This window comes from Amblyomma maculatum, chromosome 1 (genome assembly GCF_055883805.1).
Source record: "Amblyomma maculatum isolate TAMU_Amacu chromosome 1, ASM5588380v1, whole genome shotgun sequence".
NCBI classification, from domain to species: domain Eukaryota; kingdom Metazoa; phylum Arthropoda; class Arachnida; order Ixodida; family Ixodidae; genus Amblyomma; species Amblyomma maculatum.
This window is the reverse complement of record NC_139344.1, coordinates 93,945,222-93,967,545: the sequence shown is the minus strand read 5'-3', so window position 1 is coordinate 93,967,545 and position 22,324 is coordinate 93,945,222. Positions and strand designations below refer to the sequence as shown.

Below are 22,324 nucleotides of genomic sequence, written 5' to 3'. Positions count from 1 at the left end.
CCTAGCGCACGCAAGGAGGACGACAATATGAATGACTGGAAGTGTGTTTTTCATATGACGAATCTATTGACTGCCTTTCTGTTGCTTCAAGCACTCACTCTAAAGAACAATATTATCGGCAACTATATATAGTAAACTAGAAATGACATTCTAGCTCGCTTTACCGGCAACTTAAGTCATAGAATTTCGTATCTAAAAAGAACTCCATCTTTTAGATATTTTTAACATGTTGGCAAAGTGCACTGCCAACTTGTTTTCGCCTGCCCGATAAAAAAGACGTTGACGTCTATCTCATCTTACAGATGTAGCAAGGTCATTCACAGGTTAATATAAACATGAATGCCAGTATGAAAGCTCTCATTTTGTTCTCTTTGCTCTATAGGAGAGACGCATGAGTGCAGATGAAACGTTCTCCACGATCGCTTGCAGCGAAATTTGCGTGATCTGCATGCTGAGCTTTTTTTAATATGCATGGAAATTTTTTATTCAAATGCGCATCATCTTATTCTGCTTATTTTGTACCCCTCATAGTCGATTCCTCTTTGGGACATTGAACTCCATGTACCATATATACTTAAATATCCTGCTCGATATCAGAGCTAGATTGTACGTGGATATTTAATTCGTTCGTCAGGACCTTATAATGACCTCCAAAAATAAAATTTAGAAATGAGAAATAATGCTGCGGGACTGCCCTGATCATTGTTTACTATAGACTCGTGAAAGTACAAACCGAGAAAAGCTATACTTTACAGGTCCGGGCCTGTTATAGCCAGCAATATCGTACTGGAGTGACCGCGCTCAGCGTTTGTGTCCTTTCTGTGTGCACATATGCACGGGCAGCACTGCAAGTGAATAAAACTCACAGTGCAGCTTCCCTGCGGGATCATACGCACACGAAATATATCGCGTCTGAACTTCTTACAACTTAATAGCATATCAAAATGGGCACGAGCTGCAGGCGTTTGTTCTTGCGCTATTCGTCGTGCCACCGAAAAGCAATCATGATAATAAAGGGTTGCAAACGTTCTGATCTAGTTTCGGTGAAGAACTCCAACGCATATATGATGTTAGCCGCGAAGGCAATCCATCACCGAAGAGTCTACTTGTCGCGCTCAATGCCGCTGCCCTTCGCTCTCATCTTTATTCTACCGCAAGAAACATGTTAAAACAAGTGCCATTTTGCTTTTTGTGCCTCGTGGCGCAATCAACCGCACCACAGCTCCTAGAAATATTGGGAATTATGCCCGAAAACACAGCAATCGCCGCGCATCCAATGCAGACGGCCCGCGCTTTTGCCTACACCACGAAAGTCACTACTGTCGCCAGCGCCACCGCATGTCCGCTGACGTTACGGGCCTAGGCTCAGACAGCTACACGCCTGTTCCCGCGCTCTGCGTCTCCTTTGCTAGGCAAGGTTCTTCTACCATGCTATGTACGCAGAACTATCAAGGTTCTTCCCATGGTTCTTCTACCATGGAACTATAACTTTTGGCGAAAACTAATGCAAAGATAAACGTTGTTCTACCGTATGTTCTATCTCTAACATTCAATTTTGTGAATGTAAATTGCAAAAAGAGAGAGAAACAGCAAGGTCTTCTACCATGGAAACAGTACATTGACCTTGACAGCATGTCAGTGTGAAATTGCGATGGCTATTTCGCACTTATTAGCCACATTTTGAAAAGAAAAAAAAAACGTTTTGGAAATATTTATGGTTGTGCAATCACTTAAGGAAGTTTTAGTGAAATTTCGTCTGCTTTTGCGCCTTCGCCATGGTAGAAGAACAAACCTTGCCTTCGCTACTATAACATTCGCGGTCTATCAAAAATAAATTAGACAAACTACAATAAATGTTTTTGACACTTTAGTAATATAAGTTAGTAATTAATATTTACTCGTAATTTTATTTGAAGTGTTTTTTTTTTCCTCACAATTGATGAGAACCCATTGAGCCCGTCTCGAGCCATTCACAGCCCGAATAAGGCCAAAGAAAAATCAATGATCACATTGGAATTTGGCAAGTGTCTGCTAGTGCCTGTATTTTGTTGGTGTTCAGCGGTGAGATGAATATCTTGCCGAAAAAAAGGTGCGTGTTATTCAAGCAGAAAGACATTATTGCTTGTAGCTGTCATTTCCGCTTTTATGATAGCGTTATTGAACAACCACAACATGCTTCTTGAACCCGGTCGCTAAGTCGGCCCTTTAAATTTATTTTACGTCTTGCATGTACGGTATATACAGTGTTCTGCAACTTTATCGGAACTGTCTTGGAAAACTTTCCCGCCTCGACCGGTGGGAAAATTTTTCAAGATGGTTCCGATAAAGTTGCAGAACACTGTACAGTTCACTTTCTTCATGGCTCATTTATGTAGGGCAACTGTATTTCGCTTACGTTGTTTGCTGCTACGAATTCTCCCCTGATTATCGCTCACGAGAAACCTTCCACATCAACTTTAATTTATTCAGTTTGATATTTGTATCTGCAATGTATCTGGTTGAAAAGGATGCACTGACTCCTTACCGTGGAATCTAGAGGTTACGTAAGGAATAAACGGGCCGTGTCTTCAAGAAATTCTGTGTAGCCTGAATATTGCGTTTCTTTTTTCCTTTGCCGTAGTTGGCATGTTCGCACCAAGCGGAACATTGACCGTGTGCGCAAGGATGAAGCGCTCGCCGCTCAAGAGGAGAAAGAACTTCAAAGAAAAATTCAGCTTGCGGTGAGAGGAGCTGTTTTCATTGCAGTCTTCTTTGCATGGAATGTTGGTAGGGGTGTTTCTTTTCAAGGTTGTACGTGCGGATGGCTTCTGGTGCTGACGTGCTGACAGTGAAAATATGCCCGCATTTGTCACTCGTTATGGAAGACTCAGCAGCAAAGAATGAGAACAAGCACAATGCTTTCTCGTGCTTTCTCATTGTGTCCTCACTATGGTTATGTGTTATTTCCTTTAGCAGCAGGTTACAATATGCTGGACAATGAAGTGAAACTGAAAAGGAGACTGTGTGCAAAAATGAAAAGTTGACATCATAGGCTGTTTATAAACATAATTACCTAGACGAGTGCTACGAAGACGGGCAAGATTTCTGTAAAAGGAGCCATAAAGCGGTCAAAAACTTAAGAGCACAGTTGTAGGTTCTCGCTACATGGGGGGGTGGGTGACAGCACACCCCTGTGATTGGAAGAGTTCATATATACTGTGCTCATAAAGTATTTGCAGTAACTCCTTAGTAGTCATCTAGAAAGAGTTGTGCCAGTGTTGATATTGTGGTAGCATGTCTTTGCAACAAAGGTCTGTGGCACTTTTCTGTGCCACATTTTGCACCACCTGAGCTGTTCCCTTTTACTGTAAATTTGTTTGTGCTGTAGCCTACTGCTGACACTGACTGTCTTGTAAAAGATTGTTATTACTCTACATAGAAATTTATATGGTGTACTTATAGCTCAGTTCATCTTCAGGGCTTTGAACGTCTGTTTGTGCTAAAGTTAGGTTCACTTTTGCTTCTAAGTGGGCATAGGGGCAGCAGTTAATTCTGGGAGAAAAGCAGTCCTTAGTTGTAGTGTCTCATTTTATTGTGCCTAAATGATGAGAGGCTTTGGGTGCGTCATTAAAATTAATTTAGGCACCACTTATTTTTGTATTGTAGTTTGTGCTGCTGAAAGTACTAGTACAATGTGCTTCTACCAGGGGACATTTTCCTGAAATGCATTTTGTTGTTTTTATGTTCATGATAGTTTCGGTCTTGTTGCAGGAATCAGAAGCCCGTATCAACTTCTTGCGTGGGAAATCGAAAACGAAGGGGCAAGGAGAGTTTGACTTTGAGAAAGCAGCAACTGCTGAAGTTGCTACTGATTTGACATCAGGAGGCCATTTCAACTTCTTCAAGCATGTAGAAAAGGCTGAGGTATTTTTATGTAAACATTATTTCTCTTGAGTTGTGCACTTTTGATCAGTTTTTTTTATAATGTTTGTTCTAACTTCAACAGTGCATGGGCTTTCAGGACTCTTAGTTCTGCTGCATTCACCTTAGTACGCAGTGCACTGTTTACTCATCTGGTCAGTTTGACACCCTGTCATCTTTGTCCCATTTTCATTTTGCGCAGCTCTTTCTTCAACAAATGCTCATTTTATTTGGGCCAGGAACCAGGCTGTTGGTGCGGACTATTTTTATATATTATGAGTATCATCCTAATCACATGAAAGATGACTAAGGCTAAAAGAAAAGGCAGGAAATAGGTGAAAAAGGAAGGAGTTTTCACACAAGTGTGAGCTGTGCTTTGATCTGGGTACTCACCCCAAGCCAGAGGGAGCAGTCCTAGCCAGTGCAATCAAATAAATTAGGTGAGTATAAATAATCTCGTATGTATTTCTGGAGCTTTTGAAAAGGTACATTGGTTTCATTTATTTATGTGTAGTATCAGTTTTTTTTTTTTTTACCTGTGAAAAAAAAAAAAAAAGATAATAAATACTTCTGAATAATTTCTCAGCAGAAAGTTCTATTTTCACAAGAACCAAGAAAAACTTGCCTCGGATTTCATCCTTGTGAAGCACATCACAAGGCACCACTAAACTTGTCATTCTTGTGACATTGCTAACCACACAAATGAAGCACTTTTGACGGTTTGTAGTAACAACGTAAATCTGCAACTTGATGCAGAAAATTCAGCATTTGTCAGTGGCATGGAAAATGAACTTAATGCGGATTTTGTTGTAAAAATTGAAGATACTGCTTGTGGGTGTGGATTAAATATAGATGTAGAAGCTGCAACTTACTACCAGATGCAATAAGCCCACAGCCACCTGTGGGTCAGTCCACCAGTTCTGAAGTTTGATCTGTTTGCGTTGTGCTTCATCAGTTTTTGATGTATTTTGTACTTGAATCTATTCCCTTTGTGCCTAATTGATGCTTTTTCTCTTCTTTGAGTTTCATTTATGTTGCCTGCTCATGCTCTGGCTCTGTTTCATTTCCATATACTGCGTACAAGACAGATGCAAGCATTTATTATTTGCAAATTAAGTATATGACGCTAAATTAGAAGCCAAGGCCTTTTATTTTTGCTCAGTTTCAGCACCGACAAGCGTTATTTGTTCCTTGTTTTACATTTGTTTTTCTCAAGGAATTTCGTTGGAAGTGTCTGCTTTGCACTGCTTTGATATAGTTTTAGTTTCTTGGATTGCTTTGCTTTCAAAAAGGAAGGTTGAAGCACTTTATGATCTTGATTACTGGAAATTGTTTTGTCATTTCACCATGCAGTATGCTGAACTTTGCTTTTATTTTGTGTGTGACCACTAAGTTGTTCTGTCGATGTGGCATTTTTAATTTTGAGAGGCATTGTTATTGTCCTTTGTTAGAGCTCACTGTTCCTTTATATCACTGCTGCTGAATGTCAGTTTGTTTAAGGTGTCATTCTTCTTTTTTTTCGTGGAGCTTACTGTCTATAGAAAGAAGTAACATTATGTCTTGCTGCTCTGTCCTTTGCTTCACTTGGAGAGCAGAGCTTATTTGAGCTCATATTATATTCTGTAAAAGTCTAGTTTCTTGGAAAAATAGGCTTTGCAGCTTTATTGGGCTATGCTTATGAAACAGTTTCTTTCCTTGAAGTTTTTGCCGCCACTTTTTTAGTGCTCCAGCACTACTACCCGCATTCCCGCAAAAGCCCGATGAAGCCGATTTGATCTTTGACCTTTCCGAGGAACTTCAGGTGTCCACAGAAACAAGTGTGACAGATACTGCGCTTTTCCTTTCCTCTAAACCAATTATTGTAATAGAGCGCGGGTGAACTCTGATGCCCCCTTCATGGATCACTGCCTTGTCGTGGCGGAGGGGCTTGCGAAACTCGATGAAGTCGTGAGCTCTGCTGTGTAGGGCCACCCATGATAGACAGGTCACGGCAGAGAGTGCTGACATAATGTGATTCACTGGAGAAGGTAATGGCAACCCACTCCAGTATTTCCTGCCAAGAAAACCCTATGGCCAGTCGCAATACCATTTATGATATGGCGCCGGAAGATGAGCCCCCCAGGTTGGAAGGCGTCCCACATGTTACTGGGGATGAACAAAGGACGATTCCTAGTAGCTCCAGGACGAATGAAGCGGCTGGGCTAAAGCCAAAAGGACGCTCAGTTGTGGATGTGTCGGGAAGCGACCGGAAAGTCCGATGTTGCAAGGAGATATATCACATAGCAACATGGAATGTAAGATCTATGACGCAAGGTAAACTGGATGTCGTCAAGCGAGAAATGGACAAATTGAACATTGATATCTTGGGTATCAGCGAGCTCAAGTGGACCGGAATGGGAGAATTTAACTCCGGCGACCATTATGTCTTTTATTGTGGGCACGAATCCAAGAGAAGGAATGGGGTCGCTCTCATAGTAAACAGAAGAATGGGCAAAGCAGTGCTAGGGTACAACCCAAAAAACGACCGAATGATTTCACTTCGGATCCAAGGTCACCCTTTCAACATAACAGCTATCCAAGTCTATGCACCGACCTCTACTGCTGAAGAAGCTGACGTTGAGAGATTTTATGCGGACCTACAATGCCTTTTAGACCGCACCCCATCATCAGACGTCGTTTTTCTCATAGGAGACTGGAATGCTAAGGTCGGTAGTGAAGAAATATCCGGAATTGTAGGCAAGTTCGGTCTTGGCGAGCCAAAAAGAAGCTGGGCAGAGGCTAGTAGAGTTTTGTCAAGAAAACAACCTGACCATAGCGAATACTCATTTTCAGCAGCACAAGAGGCGCCTGTACACATGGACTTCACCGGACGGTCTGTACAGGAATCAGATCGATTATTTTCTTTGCCGGCAGAGATGGAGAAGTGCTATACAAGCAGTAAAAACAAGGCCTGGGGCCGATTGTGGCACCGATCATCAGCTTCTTGTTGCCAAAATTAAGCTTCGGTTGAGGAAAACGCAGAAAACTAGAAGGCCTTTCAGGTATGATCTAGATTAAATTCCATTAGAATATGCTGTGGAAGTGAGGAATCGATTTAAGAATTAGATCTAGAAGACAGAGAGCCCGAAGAGATGTGGACTGATGTTCGTGATATAATACAAGAAGTTGCTGCTAAGGTAGTTCCAAAGCAAAAGAAATGCAAGAAAGCAAACTGGTTATCTGAAGAGGCTCTGCAAATAGCTGAGGAAAGGAGGATGGCAAAAGTTATGGGGGAAAGAGAAAGATACAAGGTTCTCAATGCGGATTTTCAGAAAATAGCAAGGAGAGATAAGAATGCCTTCCTGATCATACAGTGCCAAGCAGTTGAGGACAACAGCCAATTAAGGAACACAAGAGCTCTGTATAAGACAATCAAAGATATCAAAGGAAGCTTCTGTGCTAAGCTGGGCGTGATAAAGGACAAACGAGGCAAGGACCTCACTGAAGCCTCAGAGATAAAGAAGAGGTGGCAGGAATACACAGAAGAACTGTACAAGAAGGACCCGAATGTGCAAACCCAACATAAGACGGTTGTGATTACTGATCTCGAGCCGGGCATCCTGAAGAGTGAAGTTGAATGGGCCTTAGCCAGCCTTGCTAAGAACAAAGCTAGCGGAATTGATGGCATTCCAGCTGAGTTGCTTCAAAACCTCAACCATGACGCTGTTAACATTCTGCATACATTATGTCAGAAGATTTGGAAAACCCTGCAGTGGCCACAGGATTGGAGGTCAGTTTACATCCCCATTCCAAAGAAAGGCAGTGCCAAAGATTGTTCCAACTACCGCACGATCGCGCTTATTTCGCAAGCTAGCAAGGTGATGTTGAAAATCCTCCAAGGTAGGCTGCAGCAGTATGTGGATCGGGAGCTTCCGGACGTGCAAGCTGGGTTTCGCAAGGGCAGAGGAACTAGAGACCAAATTGCCAACCTTCGCTGGATCATGGAAAAAGCAAGAGAGTTCCAGAAACCCATCTACTTCTGCTTTATTGATTATGCGAAAGCATTTGACTGCGTAGATCACAACAGATTGTGGCAAGCTCTCCAAGAGATGGGAGTTCCAATTCACCTCATCAGTCTCCTCAGGAACCTGTATGAAGGGCAAGAGGCCACAGTCAGAACTGGTCATGGTCTTACCAATTGGTTTCCGATCGAGAAAGGAGTGAGGCAAGGCTGCATACTGTCGCCCTGCCTATTTAACCTATATGCAGAGTGCATCATGAGGAAGGCCGGTCTGGACGAGTCTTCCGCTGGAGTGAAGATTGCTGGAAAACGTATCAACAACTTTAGATATGCGGATGATACCACTTTAATGGCAGAAAGTGAAGTGGAACTCAAGAGACTTCTGATGCGCGTACAAGAAGAGAGTGAGAAGTTTGGGCTTAAACTGAACATTAAAAAGACAAAGATCATGGCGTCTTGCCCTATCAAGTCGTGGAGCATCAATGGACAAGAAGTGGAAGCTGTGACAGATTTTCTCTTCTTGGGCTCCAAGATTACCTCGGAAGGAGACTGCAGCCATGAAATTAGGAGACGCCTGCTTCTGGGAAAAAGAGCAATGGTTAGCCTTGACCGCCTAGTAAAAAGCAGAGACATTAGTCTGCCAACCAAGATCCGTATAACTCATGCTATGGTCTTTCCAGTTGTGATGTATGGATGCGAGAGTTGGACTGTGAAAAAGGCTGACCGCCGAAGAATTGACGCATTTGAATTGTGGTGCTGGCGAAGACTCTTGAGAGTTCCTTGGACTGCCAGAAGATCAAATCAGTCGATATTGTCGACCATAAAACCTGAATGCTCATTGGAGGGTCAAATTCTAAAGTTAAAGCTCAGCTACTTTGGTCATCTGATGAGAAGAGAGGAGTCGCTGGAGAAAGATTTGATGTTGGGAAAGGTTGAGGGTCGGCGGAAAAGGGGTAGGCAGCGAACTCAGTGGTTAGATGGCATCCTCGAGGCACTGCAGATGAAGTTATGTGATGTTAGGAAGATAGTGAGAGACCGGAAAGCGTGGCGTGACATGGTCCATAGGGTCACGAAGAGTCGGACACGACTGAACGTTTGAACTGAACTCTGATGCGTTCAACAAAGCGCTGGTTGTGCTCGACGAGGGGCGCGCGATGTACCATGTGCAACAGCAACGCTCAGGCTTTCGTACAAAGTGTAATTCGTATCTAACGCCATTGCTAATAAAAGCATTACTTTAAGAAGAATGTATCTGTGAAGCACATGCAGTGTGTGGTCTGGAAGCATGGCTACCTGATTAACACAACAAAGTAATGTTTAATAAGACACAGCGAACACTATCCTGTTAAAACACCCTGCTGCCGTTGCACAATATTCTGTGATCAACCGAGTTAAACTGTTGGTACTTTTTTTTTTCTTTTCATATGCAACAGCGGAACTTGCATGCTAAAAATGAAGATCGTGAAAAGGATAAGAAGGCAGAACAAGAAGATTACGAGAAGAAAATTGGTCTGCTCACATATTTGGGACAAAGCTCCAGTGAGGCTTCTGGTATGTGTGCCTGGACCATTGCCATCACATCTGTGTTCAGAAAGTTGTTTCCTGGAAATGCTTGACTTTGTTTTCTGAATTCACTAAGCTTGGGGTGGTCTACTTTCCGTCATGTTCTCAGTTTGAGAATTGATTTCGTTGCTTGAAGGGTATTGTGTGAGGTTTTAGTGTTCATGTGGAGTATTCGGCATATTCCACTGCCGCACCCCTATTGCAAAAACCAGTGCCGCTGGGTCCCAGCGCCCCAGTGCCATGCCTGACTATGGGCCCGCAACAGCTTTTATAACGTCATAGAGAGCTGTGGCGGCTGCGATCTACACACAACGCAGGATGCACATCGGCAGCGTCTCGGGTCCTCATGACGACGTCATGACAGATCGACCAATCGCAGGCGGTGGCGCAGCGTGCAACATGTCTCGAGGTGCCGCCAGTGCCGGTCGCATATTTTAACTTAAAAAAAAAAAGACAATTGGTGCTTGTTTGTGCCTAAATTTAATTAGTCTAGTTCGCGATGTGAGAAACTGTTATAAGCCATTAAAATCTCGATTTCTGCAAAGAGTGCTGCAGTGTCCCTTTAAGAAAACATTGCTACTTAAAGGATAAGTCCTTTTTCCTTTTTCTTTTGAAGAATATGGTCACATTATCGTATTTCTCAGTGTGTTTTTTTTGTACCTTCTGTCGGCGCATTGTATGCAACAGTCTGGCTTGTACATATACAATGGAAAGTGATGCACCATTGCATGCCAATTTGCTGTGCCTATTAATTACATTTTATAAGTAAAATGATGCATAAAAGAGGGGTAAATTGAGTTGTTCTTACTCTGTTTTCTTGTGGGTAAAATCACGTTCTTGCCACAACAGCACTAAATGCTGTGGTGGCGGCTCTGCTATCATGTACAGTCCAGTAATATTTTAGGAAGTTTCTACAGTCGAACCCGGATATATCGAACTCGAAGGGGATCGCGAAATAGTTCGATATATCGATAATTCGATATATAGAAATCGGCTTGTGACGGCACTTACGATACGAAAAAACGATACCGTATTTATCGCGTAATCAACCCACTCGCATAATGAACCCAACCTCCACTTTTGCAACCCAAGAATTTGAAAAAAAAAATGCGTTAAGGCCAGCTCGCTCACAAGCAAGCGACTGAGCGATCTCAGCAATGAGCAGCAGCGACAGAGCGAAAATTTTCAAACTTGTTGGAACCGCGCCCCTCTCGCAGCTCGAGCCACCGCGGCAGCTCAAAACAAGGTTTCTGTGTCGGCGCGGTGGCAGAAATCGACAGCATTTTCACTTGCATGTCTATGGCACGCGTCAGTCCGTTTCAGTCGTCTCATCCACAGCTCATTGGCAGCGTGCCAAGATGCTGCGCAGCGATAACGTCAGGGCGCGTTTATCTTTTGATAGCTCCTGCGGTGGCAGGGAGCGAACTTGGCAGAGTGCCCGTGATGGCTTGATTGCACAAGCCTGGTTCGATTTATCACGCTGCGCTTGGGGCGGGCGTCATGATCGCAGCAGCTGCCCGCGTACTTTCGCTGATTCATACATGCAAGTATAAACGATAAAAAATAAATAAATAAAATAAACATCCCCGCAAAAAAAAAAAAAAAAAAAAAAAACACCTGCCGCTTCTTAACGTCCGCAGCCGCCATATCTTGGGCTACGCCGCACGTACAGCACAACGATAAGAAAGGATGACTCTCACAAAAAAAAAAAAAAAAAACAGAGAGAGCTGTTGCTTTTTAACATCCGCAGGCGCCATAGCCACGCAGAGGGTTCGCAACATACGCTGGAGAAAGCGTCCGACGTATGTCTGCAAACGGGCTGAGCTGGCTTGGCGCATGCGTTGCGCGTGCTGAAGGAGAGAGATAGCTCAGCAAAAGAATGGGCACACCCACGCACATGGCTTGCAAACGTCATGTGTTGGCGCGCGGGGAACGACAACTGCAGAGGAGGAGGAGGAATCAACATTTATTAAGCCCGAAATAATTCGGTGGTGCATGCTTGCACCAGACGGGGTGGTTCCCTAGTTGCGGGACCCATATGTTTCCAGCAGCTCCTGGCCCCTGTCTGTCAGTGCGAGCTGGATCGATAGGGCGGGGCTGGACAACAAGGTCTCCCATCGCTCAAGGGGTTGGGGATTGGGGGTGTTGGCGGGAAGGGGAGGAGGGGGGGTTTTGAGTTGTTTGCATTCTGCCAAAACGTGCGGCAGGGTGCCCTTTTCTTTTTTACAAAAAGGACAGAGCATGTCGTGTTCCGCAGGGTACATGCGGCTCATCAATACGGGATGCGCAAGCGATCCCGCCTGCGCTCGGCGCAGGATCGTCTGTTGTTGCCTGGTGAGCTTGGGGTGCGGTTCTGGCAGTCTGCACCTTTCCTCTCGGTACATACTTGTAATTTCCCGAAAGCTGGTAACCGGATGCGGTAGCTCTTCCGGCTCGTTCTCGCCCCGGATTGACATTTCTCGGGCATGGTAGTCTGCGATGATGTTGCCTGCTACCTGCGAGTGAGCCGGGACCCACACGAGCTCTATAGCTCTTCCCGGAGGCTTGCACTTGGATAGAATGGCTCGGGCCGCGGAGGATATTACCCCTCTGCGGAAGCTTCTGTAGGCTGTCTTTGAGTCAGTGACCACGGTGTCCACGCTCGGCTGTGCGAGTGCGAGGGCCATGGCCGCTTCTTCTGCAACTGCGGCGTCTGTTGTCTTTATGGACGCGCTGACGATCAGCCTGTCTTTTGACGTAACCACCACTGCTGCACGGTCACTGTGTTTTCGGAGCGAGGCGTCCGCGTAGAGGACCCTGGGGTTCTCTTCCAGCTTCCGGGCTATGGCTTTGGCCCGCGCGGTGCGCCTCTCGTCGTCCTTGCCCGGCGTCATGTTCCGGGGAAGGGGTTTGGTCTGAATGGCCGTCTTCCAGTCTTCCGGAAGGGCTTCCTTGAGGGGTACTGGCTCAATCTGCCATCCTATCTTGCGTAAGACGGCTCGTCCGTGTTTCGTATGACTAAGCCGGATTCTCTGATTAGAGAGGTGGGCTTCAATGAGCTCCTCCACCGTGTTGTGGGCGCCCATGTCCAGCAGTCTTTGTGTGGACGAGTATATGGGAATGCCCAGTGCTTGCTTCGTTGCCTTACGAAGCATCGTGTTTAGGGTGTCCCTATTCGCCTTCGTCAGCTGGAGATAGGGGGCGGAGTAGGTAACCCGTGACACGACGAATGCGCGTATCAGGCGCATGACATCGTCCTCTTTGAGGCCTCGATTTCTATTAGATACCCTTCTGATCATACTGAGTATCTGTTCGGCTGTAGTTTTGATCTTTGTGACGGCGGCGTGTGCCTTCCCGTCGGCCTGAAGTAGTAGGCCGAGGATCCTAATCTGCTGTGTTGGCTTGATAGCCGTTCCGTCAATGGTGACGATCACGTTCGGCGGCAGCTCTTTCTTGGATTTTCCCGGTTGGATAATAAGCAACTCTGATTTCTGGGGAGCGCAGCTCAGTCCGCATGACTTTGCGTACTCGTGCACGGTTGTTGCCGCCTTCTGCAAGGCTTCCTCCATCCAGGCATCAGAACCGGCTCGAGCTGTCCACACCGTAATATCGTCGGCGTAGAACGCATGGTCCACGCCTTCGATTTGCTTGAGTAGACCAGGCAGGGGCAGGAGGGCCAGATTGAAGAGCAGGGGCGACAAGACCGATCCCTGTGGGGTGCCCTTATCACCCAGCTCGACAGGGTCTGACTTCTCCTCCCCTATTCTGATGGTCGCTGTTCGGTTTGACAGAAATTCTTTGATGTAGTCGAATGTCTTTCGGCCACACCTGGTCATATTCAGATTCCGCAACACGCTCGCGTGGGACACGTTATCAAACGCTCCCTTCAGGTCGAGGGCGAGTATCCCACGCGGCGTGTGCCTCGTTGCCGGCTTGACGACCAGTTCGTGAAGTTGGATCATCACGTCTTGGGTGCTGAGATGTTGCCTGAAGCCGTACATCGTCTCCGGCATCTGATCTGTTTCTTCGAGGTGCTTCTGCAGCCGGCGAAGGACCATACGCTCCATCACCTTCCCCGCGCAGGACGTGAGGGAGATGGGCCGCATGTTGTCTATCGTGAGGGCCTTGCCGGGCTTTGGAATGAAGCAGACCTCGGCGTCCTTCCATTCCTTCGGCAACCGCGAGCTCTCCCAGGCTTCGTTGATGTGCCCTAGGAGGCCGCGGGCCGCTTTACTGCTCATGTTACTGAGTAGTTTGTATGTTATGGCATCCCTGCCGGGTGCACTTTTCTTGTTACTTTGATCTATCGCTGTCCACAATTCCGTCATGGAAAACGGCCGGTCCAGGTCTTCGTTGTCGGGTCCTTCGTACCTCTCTGGCTCCGGGTACTGTCCCTTCTCTGTCTTTAGGTACTTCGCCTTCAGGTCTTCCAGGAGCCTGCGGCCGTCTCCCTTGTACATGTTCAATACTTTGGTAAGGTTGCGATTGGTCGCAGTTTTGCTACTCAGCGGGTCGATCAGATGCCTCAAGAGGCACCACGTCTTCCACGTCGAGAGCTTGCCCTGCAGGCCGTCGCAGGTCTTCAGCCAATTCTCCCTGCATAGTTTGGCCGCGTGCTCGGCGATCTGCTTGTTCAAGGCTGCTATGCGCTTGGCCAGCTTTCTGTTGTGCCGCTGACGTTTCCATCGCTGCGTTAACGAGTGCCGGGCCGCCCACATGTGGGTCAGTCTGGCGTCCACGTACGGTGTCTGCGAAGTCGTTGCGATTTCTTGGGTAAATTTTTGGAGGGTCTTCTTCTGGTCCCTCGACTATTCGGTGTAGGTCTGTTGTGTTTCAGCTCGTCCCGATTCTTCCTCAGACGCCTCTTCTTGTTCCTGGGTGAACTTTCTCATCTTGTCCCAATCCGTGATCCGCGCTGTCCCCAACACAGCCCGATATCGGGAACCTCGGATCGTGATGCCGATCACGCTGTGGTCAGAACCCAGGTCCACTTCTTCGCTTCTCCAGGAGACGTCTAGCGTTCCCGATAACCACGAAAGGTCTGGCGTAGTGTCCCTCGCGGCACTGTTGCCTCTTCTGGTAGTTACGTCAGGCTCGTTCAGGAGGGCAATCTCGTGATCCTCCATTGCTTTGGCCAATGCTTTTCCTCTTTTTGACTGGAACTTATAGCCCCATGTTGTGTGAGGGGCGTTAAAGTCGCCGAGGATCAGGAGCGGCCTGGTCCCCGCCAACCCTTTCGCCTGACTCACGATGCGGTCAAATTCGTACTGCCGTTGTGACGGCCGACAGTACGCGCTCATTACAAATAAATTGCCCGCGCTGCCAATTTCTCTTGCATGAATTTCGACCAGCGTGTGCTCGCACCCGCCCTGCGCCGTAACATGTTGAGTTGCCGCCACGTTGCTGCGAACGAGCACCGCCGTTCCGTTCTCCGTGGGGTCTGTGTAAGTGACGTACCCCGGAAGTCTTGGTTTCCCGTTCGTCTCCTGTAGAGTAATTACATCAGGCTTGTTGTCTTGCCCGTCAATGTATAACATTAGTTCCGCTTCTTTGTTGCGAATCCCACGGCAGTTCCATTGGTAAATCACGGTGGTTTCCCCCCCGGTCTTCTTGTGCTTCTTACTTGGCTTCTGCATCATCCTTTCCGGCTGTCTCGAGTCAATTGCGCCTTTTCGCGATCGCGTTTTTTATTTTTTCGGCCCGCTCCTTTTTCAGGGACGCGAAGTGGTTCCTCACCGATGTTGAGGCTACTTTTAGCGCTTGACGTTTGTGCTTCGCCGATGGCGTCTGAGGCTGACTCTCGACAGCTTTAAGTCGGTCGTCTATTTTGCTGAGCCTTTCGTTAATTTGGGAAATTGCGGCCAAAATGGCCATAAGCTCTCCTTCTCGCGGGATCTGTGTCGTTACCGTGGTCGCGGTCTCTGCGTTCGCAGTTTTCTCTCCGCTCGCGGGGCTCTCTTCGGCGTCCATTGCCTCTAGGTTATTTGCTGCACGTTGCATGGCCTCAGCCTCTCCAGCTGTCCGCCCTTGGCGGGGCGAGGGGGGGGCCCTCCGCGGCACCTTGCGCAAGCCTGCGGCGTTGCTTGTCGCCGTGTTGTCTTGGGGTCCTGAATTTGCCAAGCTGCTGTTACTCGCTAGCGTTTCGATCTTATTCATAAGCGCCTGTATTTGGGCGTTCTGTTCCTGGATCTGAGCGTTTTGGCGCTCTGTGATCCTCCTAAGCTCTATCACTTCGCTACTGTCCTTTTGCGGATTCGCTTGTGAGTTAAGGGGTTGGGAGGGGGTGAGGGGTGGGAATTCGGTGTCGCTGGTTAGAGCGACGGGAGGCCTGTTGGTCCGGCCCACCTTTTTCTCGGCGATCCCTCGGTGTCCGGTTGACTCTGGCGACTGTTGTTGACAGCCACTGTTGTTGCTGTTGCGGCCCGGCGTGTGTGACCGGCCCCGTTGTTTGGAGGCGCTGCGGTGGGGTCCGCCTGCAGGACCTCTCTTGTCTTGGTTCCTTCTCCCGATGTCTTCTTCCTCTGCTCGGCGCCGTTCCCAGCGCCGCCGGCGGACGACGTAGGGTGTCTTGAAGCGGGCTTTGCAGGCCTTGTCCGCTGCCAGGTGTTTGCCTCTGCACAGGCCACAGTTCGGGACACATTCGTGATCTTCGGCGGGGTTGGAGATTCCGCACCCTCGGCAGATCGTGTTCGAAGGATCCGGGCACACGTCCATTCTGTGGCCCACTCTTCCGCACGCATAGCATACGTCGATTTGTTTTCTATGTAACGTGCACTCCATGAGCAGGTTGCCGTACCTCACGTATTTGGGTACTTTATGCCCTTCGAAAGCAATGACGACTGATTGGGTCTTACCGATCCGGTTTGCCTGTAGCGCCGTTGGGTTATGCTTGTGCACAACATTGTCCTGAATATCCTGGGCCGTATCCTCGAGCGGGATGCCCCTTATGACGCCCTTCACCGTGCCGTGGGGGGCCGTTTCGTAGGTACTTACTTCGTGTGCCGTGCCGCGTATGTCGATCCTTCCGACTGCAGTGTATAGGTCGGCGTTCTCTCTCTTGGAGGTGCTCACCACAATGATATTCTGCTGGAGGTTGGGGCACACGACATCTTCACTTGCTTCATTGCCGGGGATCTGTGCCGCCGCCACAATTGCACGACTTAGTTCAACGCGGGTCACGTCGCTCACGTGGAGCCCGCCTCGTGGTCGTAATACGATCTTTATGTCGCCGCGCGGCAAGTCTGGCATGCGCGCGCCCTTCAACAATTTGCCCTTGTTTATACGTTTCGCCCTTGAGTGACGTGTATCGCTGCCAGTGGCAGCCATGGCCTTGGCGCCATCTTGGTTCGTTTGAAGTACGGCATTTAGGCCTAACTTGCCCATGCCTTTGTGCCTGACCCTCTCGCCGGCAGTTTTCCAGCCTTGCGATCTTGTGCACTGGTCCGGCGGAATTTCGACGCCGTCCACCTCTACTCGCATAGCTGTAGTTATCTTAGGTCAATGCTCACTTGCGTAATCACCGATGATTCGATGTTCCGCTGGCGGCCTCACCGAGGCTCGGGCTGGGCCTACCGCTCCTCCGGCCAAGGCCGGAGTCGACGTTAGGCCCAGCTGCGGGTGCTCCTCTCGGCACACAAAAGTCCTTTAAGTTTGGCAAAAGCGGTCCCCTACCTCGGAATTCGAGTTCCCGGTGGTCCACACAACTTCATGCATCCGGTCGACGCACTTTCATTAAGGTGTGACTCAAAAAATCTGGCAGTTCAATGAAAAAAACACGGAGCCCAGGTGCGGCGCTGCCCATACCAGCCGTCGCCGAACTGTCCCCTCTTATTCCTTCCGCGCGTGGCTTGAAAACGTCACGCGGCAAACGGCCAAGGGTGATGCGATCGTCTTTCGGGAAGGCACACTTTCCAGTGCGTGGTGCGGAGTTCGATATATCGAACGACCGGTGAAATTGAGTTCGATATATGACGCGGCTTTCCTATACTTTTACATGGGATTTTCAAGGGGATATTTCATGAGTTCGATATAGCCGGGTTCGACTGTATTTCATTGTCACACCTGTTGGCTTTGCATGTGTTGCGTGTTTTCTTGTTAAACGCATTGTCTCTTGCGAGGTGAAGAAGCTACGATGCAAAACTCAAGTATTGTGCATTTCAATATATGTGCAGAATGGGAACTGGGTTGCATGGATGCTTGTTTGATGTGAGTGAAAAAATTATCTGTGTTTAGTGCAATGCTGCAAGAGTGCTCTGGTCAGTGAAGCCAACGAAAAAAATACTGTGTTAAGAAGGCACACTGTCCAGGCCTCAATATTTATCTGAATATGGTGGCTGCCACAACATGTATTTTCATTGAACTTTCTGCTCACAAAACCCTCATCACAGTTTTATATGCTTACCGAATAAACAGTTGTGTCTTATACTCAGGTGCACCTTATGTGCATTTTTTTTAGAGAAACTGTCATTTGCAACATGTGTGACTTATGCAGGGTGTTTCAAATTGCAGTCAAACCCATTTATAACAATATGAAGTGCCATGAATATCATTGTTATAAACGATAATTGTTATAACCTTGTTAGGCAGAAAAAGCAAAGAAAACATTATAAACTACACATTTAATGAGGTTAAGGTAGCTTACACCTTTTATTTCGTAGCGGGAAGAAACCCGTAATCCTTAAGCGTTGTCTGATTCACGGCAATCTGGCTGACATCCTTTTGCATGGCATCCAACTGCTGAGTATAGTGCAGTGGAATGTACTTAGCAAAAACAAAGTCCCTCAAGGAGTTTATCATTCTCAAAGCCTCCTGGTGAGGCAGAACCTGCACAGGTTCCGGTTCATCGTTGTTGTCGCTACTGTCACCGTCCTCCGCCCCAGTGATCGCTGTGATGTAACCTCGTCTGTCAGCTGTTCATCTGTCGCTACGGTATTATTGGCATGTTATAATTCAAGTCCCGATGCAACGCCGTCACTACCGCTCACTGTGGACCAAAGTTCGGTCATCACTGTCGGCAGGAGCCTCATGACCTTCCGCGTCACCGGTATCCCCAGCGAAGCCCACCTTCCTGAAGTAGTTCATGGTAATGGAGGAGCTGGCTTCGTTCCGGTTGGCATAACTTAACCTGTTGCCAGACTTTACTACCAGTGTTTCCACAAAATTTGGCAACGGTGATGGCACACTAGGAGAACCACGCTAGAAAGACTTGCACAAACACCACTGCACGCCTGTCGCAAAGCATGTGCAACCGCGAAGCGGGGGCCTGGACAAAGCAATTAGGGTAGGATAGTGCAGGGCACCACGATCAGCACACCCTCAGAATGGACTGCTCCACTGTGCAGAGGCAGATGGGACCACGGCCAGTCTCGAGGGAGAGCGTGCCATGGGCGGTCTCGAGGAGCAGCGCTCAAACCTCTCCTTGAGAACGGTCGTCTCTAGCAGCGCCTTATGCCTTCCCTCCTCCTCCGTGTGAGGAAGTTCCCCCCCCCCCCTCCCCCTGTTTCTGCGGTATGCAAGCTTCCCTGGCGCACCCAACGAACACACTTACATGATATGCTCTGTCCCGACTTTTTCTTTTTTTTTTTTTATTGCTGCATCAGCGTTGTTGGCGTCTCCACGTATGCAGGTGCTTTTGTGGTCGCTCCGTTTCCTAGCTATTGTTGATTTTTTGTTACCACATTTGATTATTATAACTGATAATATAATATGACACCATTGTAATAAGTGGTTTATAGAACACGTGGCAAACCTGACGGTGCAGCAGCTGCCCATTGTTATATCTGATATGTTGTTAAAACCGATATTGTGTTAAGTGGGTTTGGCTGTATTCAGTATAGATTTATTCTTGCACGAACTGTCAAAAATATACCGGTGCGGTTTGCGCAGGTGGTTTTGTACTGCAAGGTGGACATCATTTGTGCGGTAGAGGGCAATAAAGGGATGATTAATAAATAAAATGAACTAATCAACAATTTGATTTTAGTGCACAGCAAGGCCTTCAACATTGAAGAGAGGTCCAGTTTATGAGATTTCTGAATTGACCGTGTGGTTTGAAGTACAGTCAACGACCGAATTTTCGGACGTCCAAATTTTTGGACATGCCCGTTATTCCGGACGTCTTCGCGGCACTGCCACAAGCCCCATAGAATCAATGTATATGGGTACCTAAAATTTCAGACGCTCGAACCCCCCGCCATCCAATATTTCGGACTTTTTGACGCGACGGAAGGTCTGAAACCGCAACTGCGCCATACAAAGCCGTCATTTTGGCTATCTTCCAGTATGCGTACCATGCCACAGCTTTGTACAACTAGCCGTACCTAGCCGTCGCACACCGATTTGGTCTGGCCACGCTGTCTATGTTTACCTGCGCCTCTTCCGGAGTTTCCGGAAGCACCATCGACGCTGCGACCGTTTTGCCTTTTCATTGTGCAGACTCATTGCAGACCACATGGTGTTTTTTCGCTACGCTGGTGCATGGTTTTGCTACATGCTACGTATTGTGTCAAGTGGGCTCTGCGACGCTAGGCCTAGATGCTTCGACACTTCGCAACAAGAGGATTTTGCTTGCCCGTGATGGCCCCCACTCCGTCCTCGTCGTCCTCGTCGATGGCATCGAAGCGTGGAAAACAGTACCGTCTGTTAACGATGGAGAAGATAGCCGCCATTATTAAACAAGTAATGAGCGGCCGATCGCAGGCTGACGTGGGTAAGGAGTTCAACATTTCAAAGCAAACAGTCTCTGATTTTCTCAAGAACAAGGGCAAGATCCTGGAAGCAGCCGAAAAACCATCTGGTGCCAAACAAAGGAATGCAAGCCAAGGTGTTCACCCAAAGCTTGAGGAAGCCCTCATCGTGTGGCTTAATTCAATGACTGTAAAGCGGTTGCCGGTCTTGGGCGGCATCTTGAAAGAAAAAGCTGAAACTCTCGTGCTTCAAATGGGCATTGACGATTTTAAGTTTAGGGATGGGGGGCTGAGAAACTTTAAACATCGGAATGGCCTCCAGTCAAAGTGTGTGGTGAGAGCGGCGCCGTCGACAATGCAGTTATTGAGCAGTACCGCAACGGAAAACTGCAGTCTTTGTTGCAGCAGTTCTCTGCTGACAATGCTTTCAACTGCGACGAAACTGGCTTATTTTATAAGATGCTGCCGGAAAGAATGCTTGCTTTTGCTGGTGACCCATGCCATGGTGGCAAGCACAGTAAAGAGCGGCTGACCGTTCTCGTCGGCAGCAACATGTCTGGCAGCGAGAAGCTTCCCTTGCTTGTAATCGGAAAGTTGAAGAACTCGCGGTGCTTTAAAGGGGCATCGCTGCCAGTGTTGTATGAAGCCAACAAAGAGGTATGGGTCGCTCGGCAGTTGTTTTGAACGGCTCTTTTTCATGTTTTGGTGTTTCGGAAGCCTAATACCTCGTCCTTGACTGTTTTGATCCCAGAAATATTCGTAACATGGTACGTCTTTTTCATGCATTTGTTTTTTCGGACTGCCTGATTTGTCGGACGTTTTTGCGCTCCCTAGAGGGTTTGAAAAATCTGTCTTTGACTGTATCAAACGTGGAAAATACCTTTTGGTAGCGAGCAAGGTTGGCTTTGCCACAGTGCATATTGCTAAAATAGCATCCTTGCACGTAGTATCATTCCAATAATCATGTAAACATCTTCCGCGTCACAAGGAGTGTTAACTGTGTCTATTTCATTCAAGCAGCGTCATATTGTTGCAAAGAAAAAGATCAGCAGTGGTGCGGGAGGAGCCCTCACGTTAGGCTAGACGTTAAATCATCGTTCATCCTGTTGCCATATTGTGCTGTCCTTTTTACTTGTCGCCACTCAACATTTTGGTTGGAGGTGCTGCGTATGTCATCCCCATCCTCGCCTTGGAGCATCAATCCATCTATAAGCTGGGACCATTGGCCGAGGGCCCTGGGACATCGCCGAGCAGCTTCGTCCCAGCCTTTCCTGCCCAGACCCGACCAACTACCACCGCCCAGCCCCCAGCCTGGATCTGAAGTCAAGGAGAACAAACAGACCACCCAGACCCAAGACGAAGGACCCGAAAGGCCCCCCAAAGGAACCGTACATGTACACGCAACCCCCGCCCAGCTGTTCATTGTGACCTTAAGCCATCGGTTCCATGGACTCTGGTGGCGGATGGTTGAACAGCTCCAGGGGGGGTTGAACACCCAAGCATTATTGTGTTCGTCGTGGTGGCAAGCGCATCATTCTCTTCTATCTTTTCTTGAACATCTACACCATCACGTCGCCATTGTCTTCAACGAAACGATTGGGACGATCGCTCGGTGGCCCCGGGAAATGTTGCGAAGAAGAAGATTGGCAGTGGCGCGAGAGGAGCCCTCGCGCTAGGCCAGACGTAAAATTATCGTTCATCCTGTCACCATGTTGTGCCGTCTCGTTGCTTGTCACTACGTAACAATATTATCAATCTGCAGCTTAGAAAGTCAACATAGACAGCTTATGAAACTTTTTTTTTAGCATTTAATACCATGAACCATGGTGCCAATCCTAAAATTTAAAACACTGGGCTCACCTTCTTCACCTTCTATTTTAACTTTCAGCTTCGTGATTTAATCATGTGACCTAAAGCCAAAGATAAGAAAGTTGGTTAGGTAGCTTTAGTTGGTTAATCACCTTCCTGTTGTGTTCTGTCATGTAAATAATGTTTGCCCTATCATAGAGTCAATGTGCATAAACTGCACTGAAGTATCTAGGCTGATTTGAAGAGACAAATCTATAATAAATAACTACCTGATAGACAAGAAAGTATAGTAGTTTATTTGATCTTTAGAGGAGAATTTAAATATGTAATTGTATTTTCTAGAGTACTAGCTCTACCAATGACAAAGCAAGGTTTTATGTCATGCCAG

The 22,324-nt window shown here is 47.5% G+C and overlaps 1 protein-coding gene across 1 annotated transcript in view; it reads left to right on the top strand.

Annotated features, from left to right (window-relative positions):
• The first annotated feature begins 1,948 nt into the window (after nt 1-1,948).
• Nucleotides 1,949-22,324, top strand: part of LOC146203214 (leukocyte receptor cluster member 1 homolog) — a 42,588-nt gene continuing 22,212 nt past the window's right edge. Inside the window, exons 1-4 of the mRNA XM_084588565.1 lie at nt 1,949-2,089; nt 2,621-2,720; nt 3,751-3,903; nt 9,334-9,451. Coding sequence (XP_084444691.1) covers nt 2,067-2,089; nt 2,621-2,720; nt 3,751-3,903; nt 9,334-9,451 — 394 coding nt within the window. The 5' untranslated portion in view covers nt 1,949-2,066. The remainder of the gene's footprint in view (nt 2,090-2,620; nt 2,721-3,750; nt 3,904-9,333; nt 9,452-22,324) is intronic.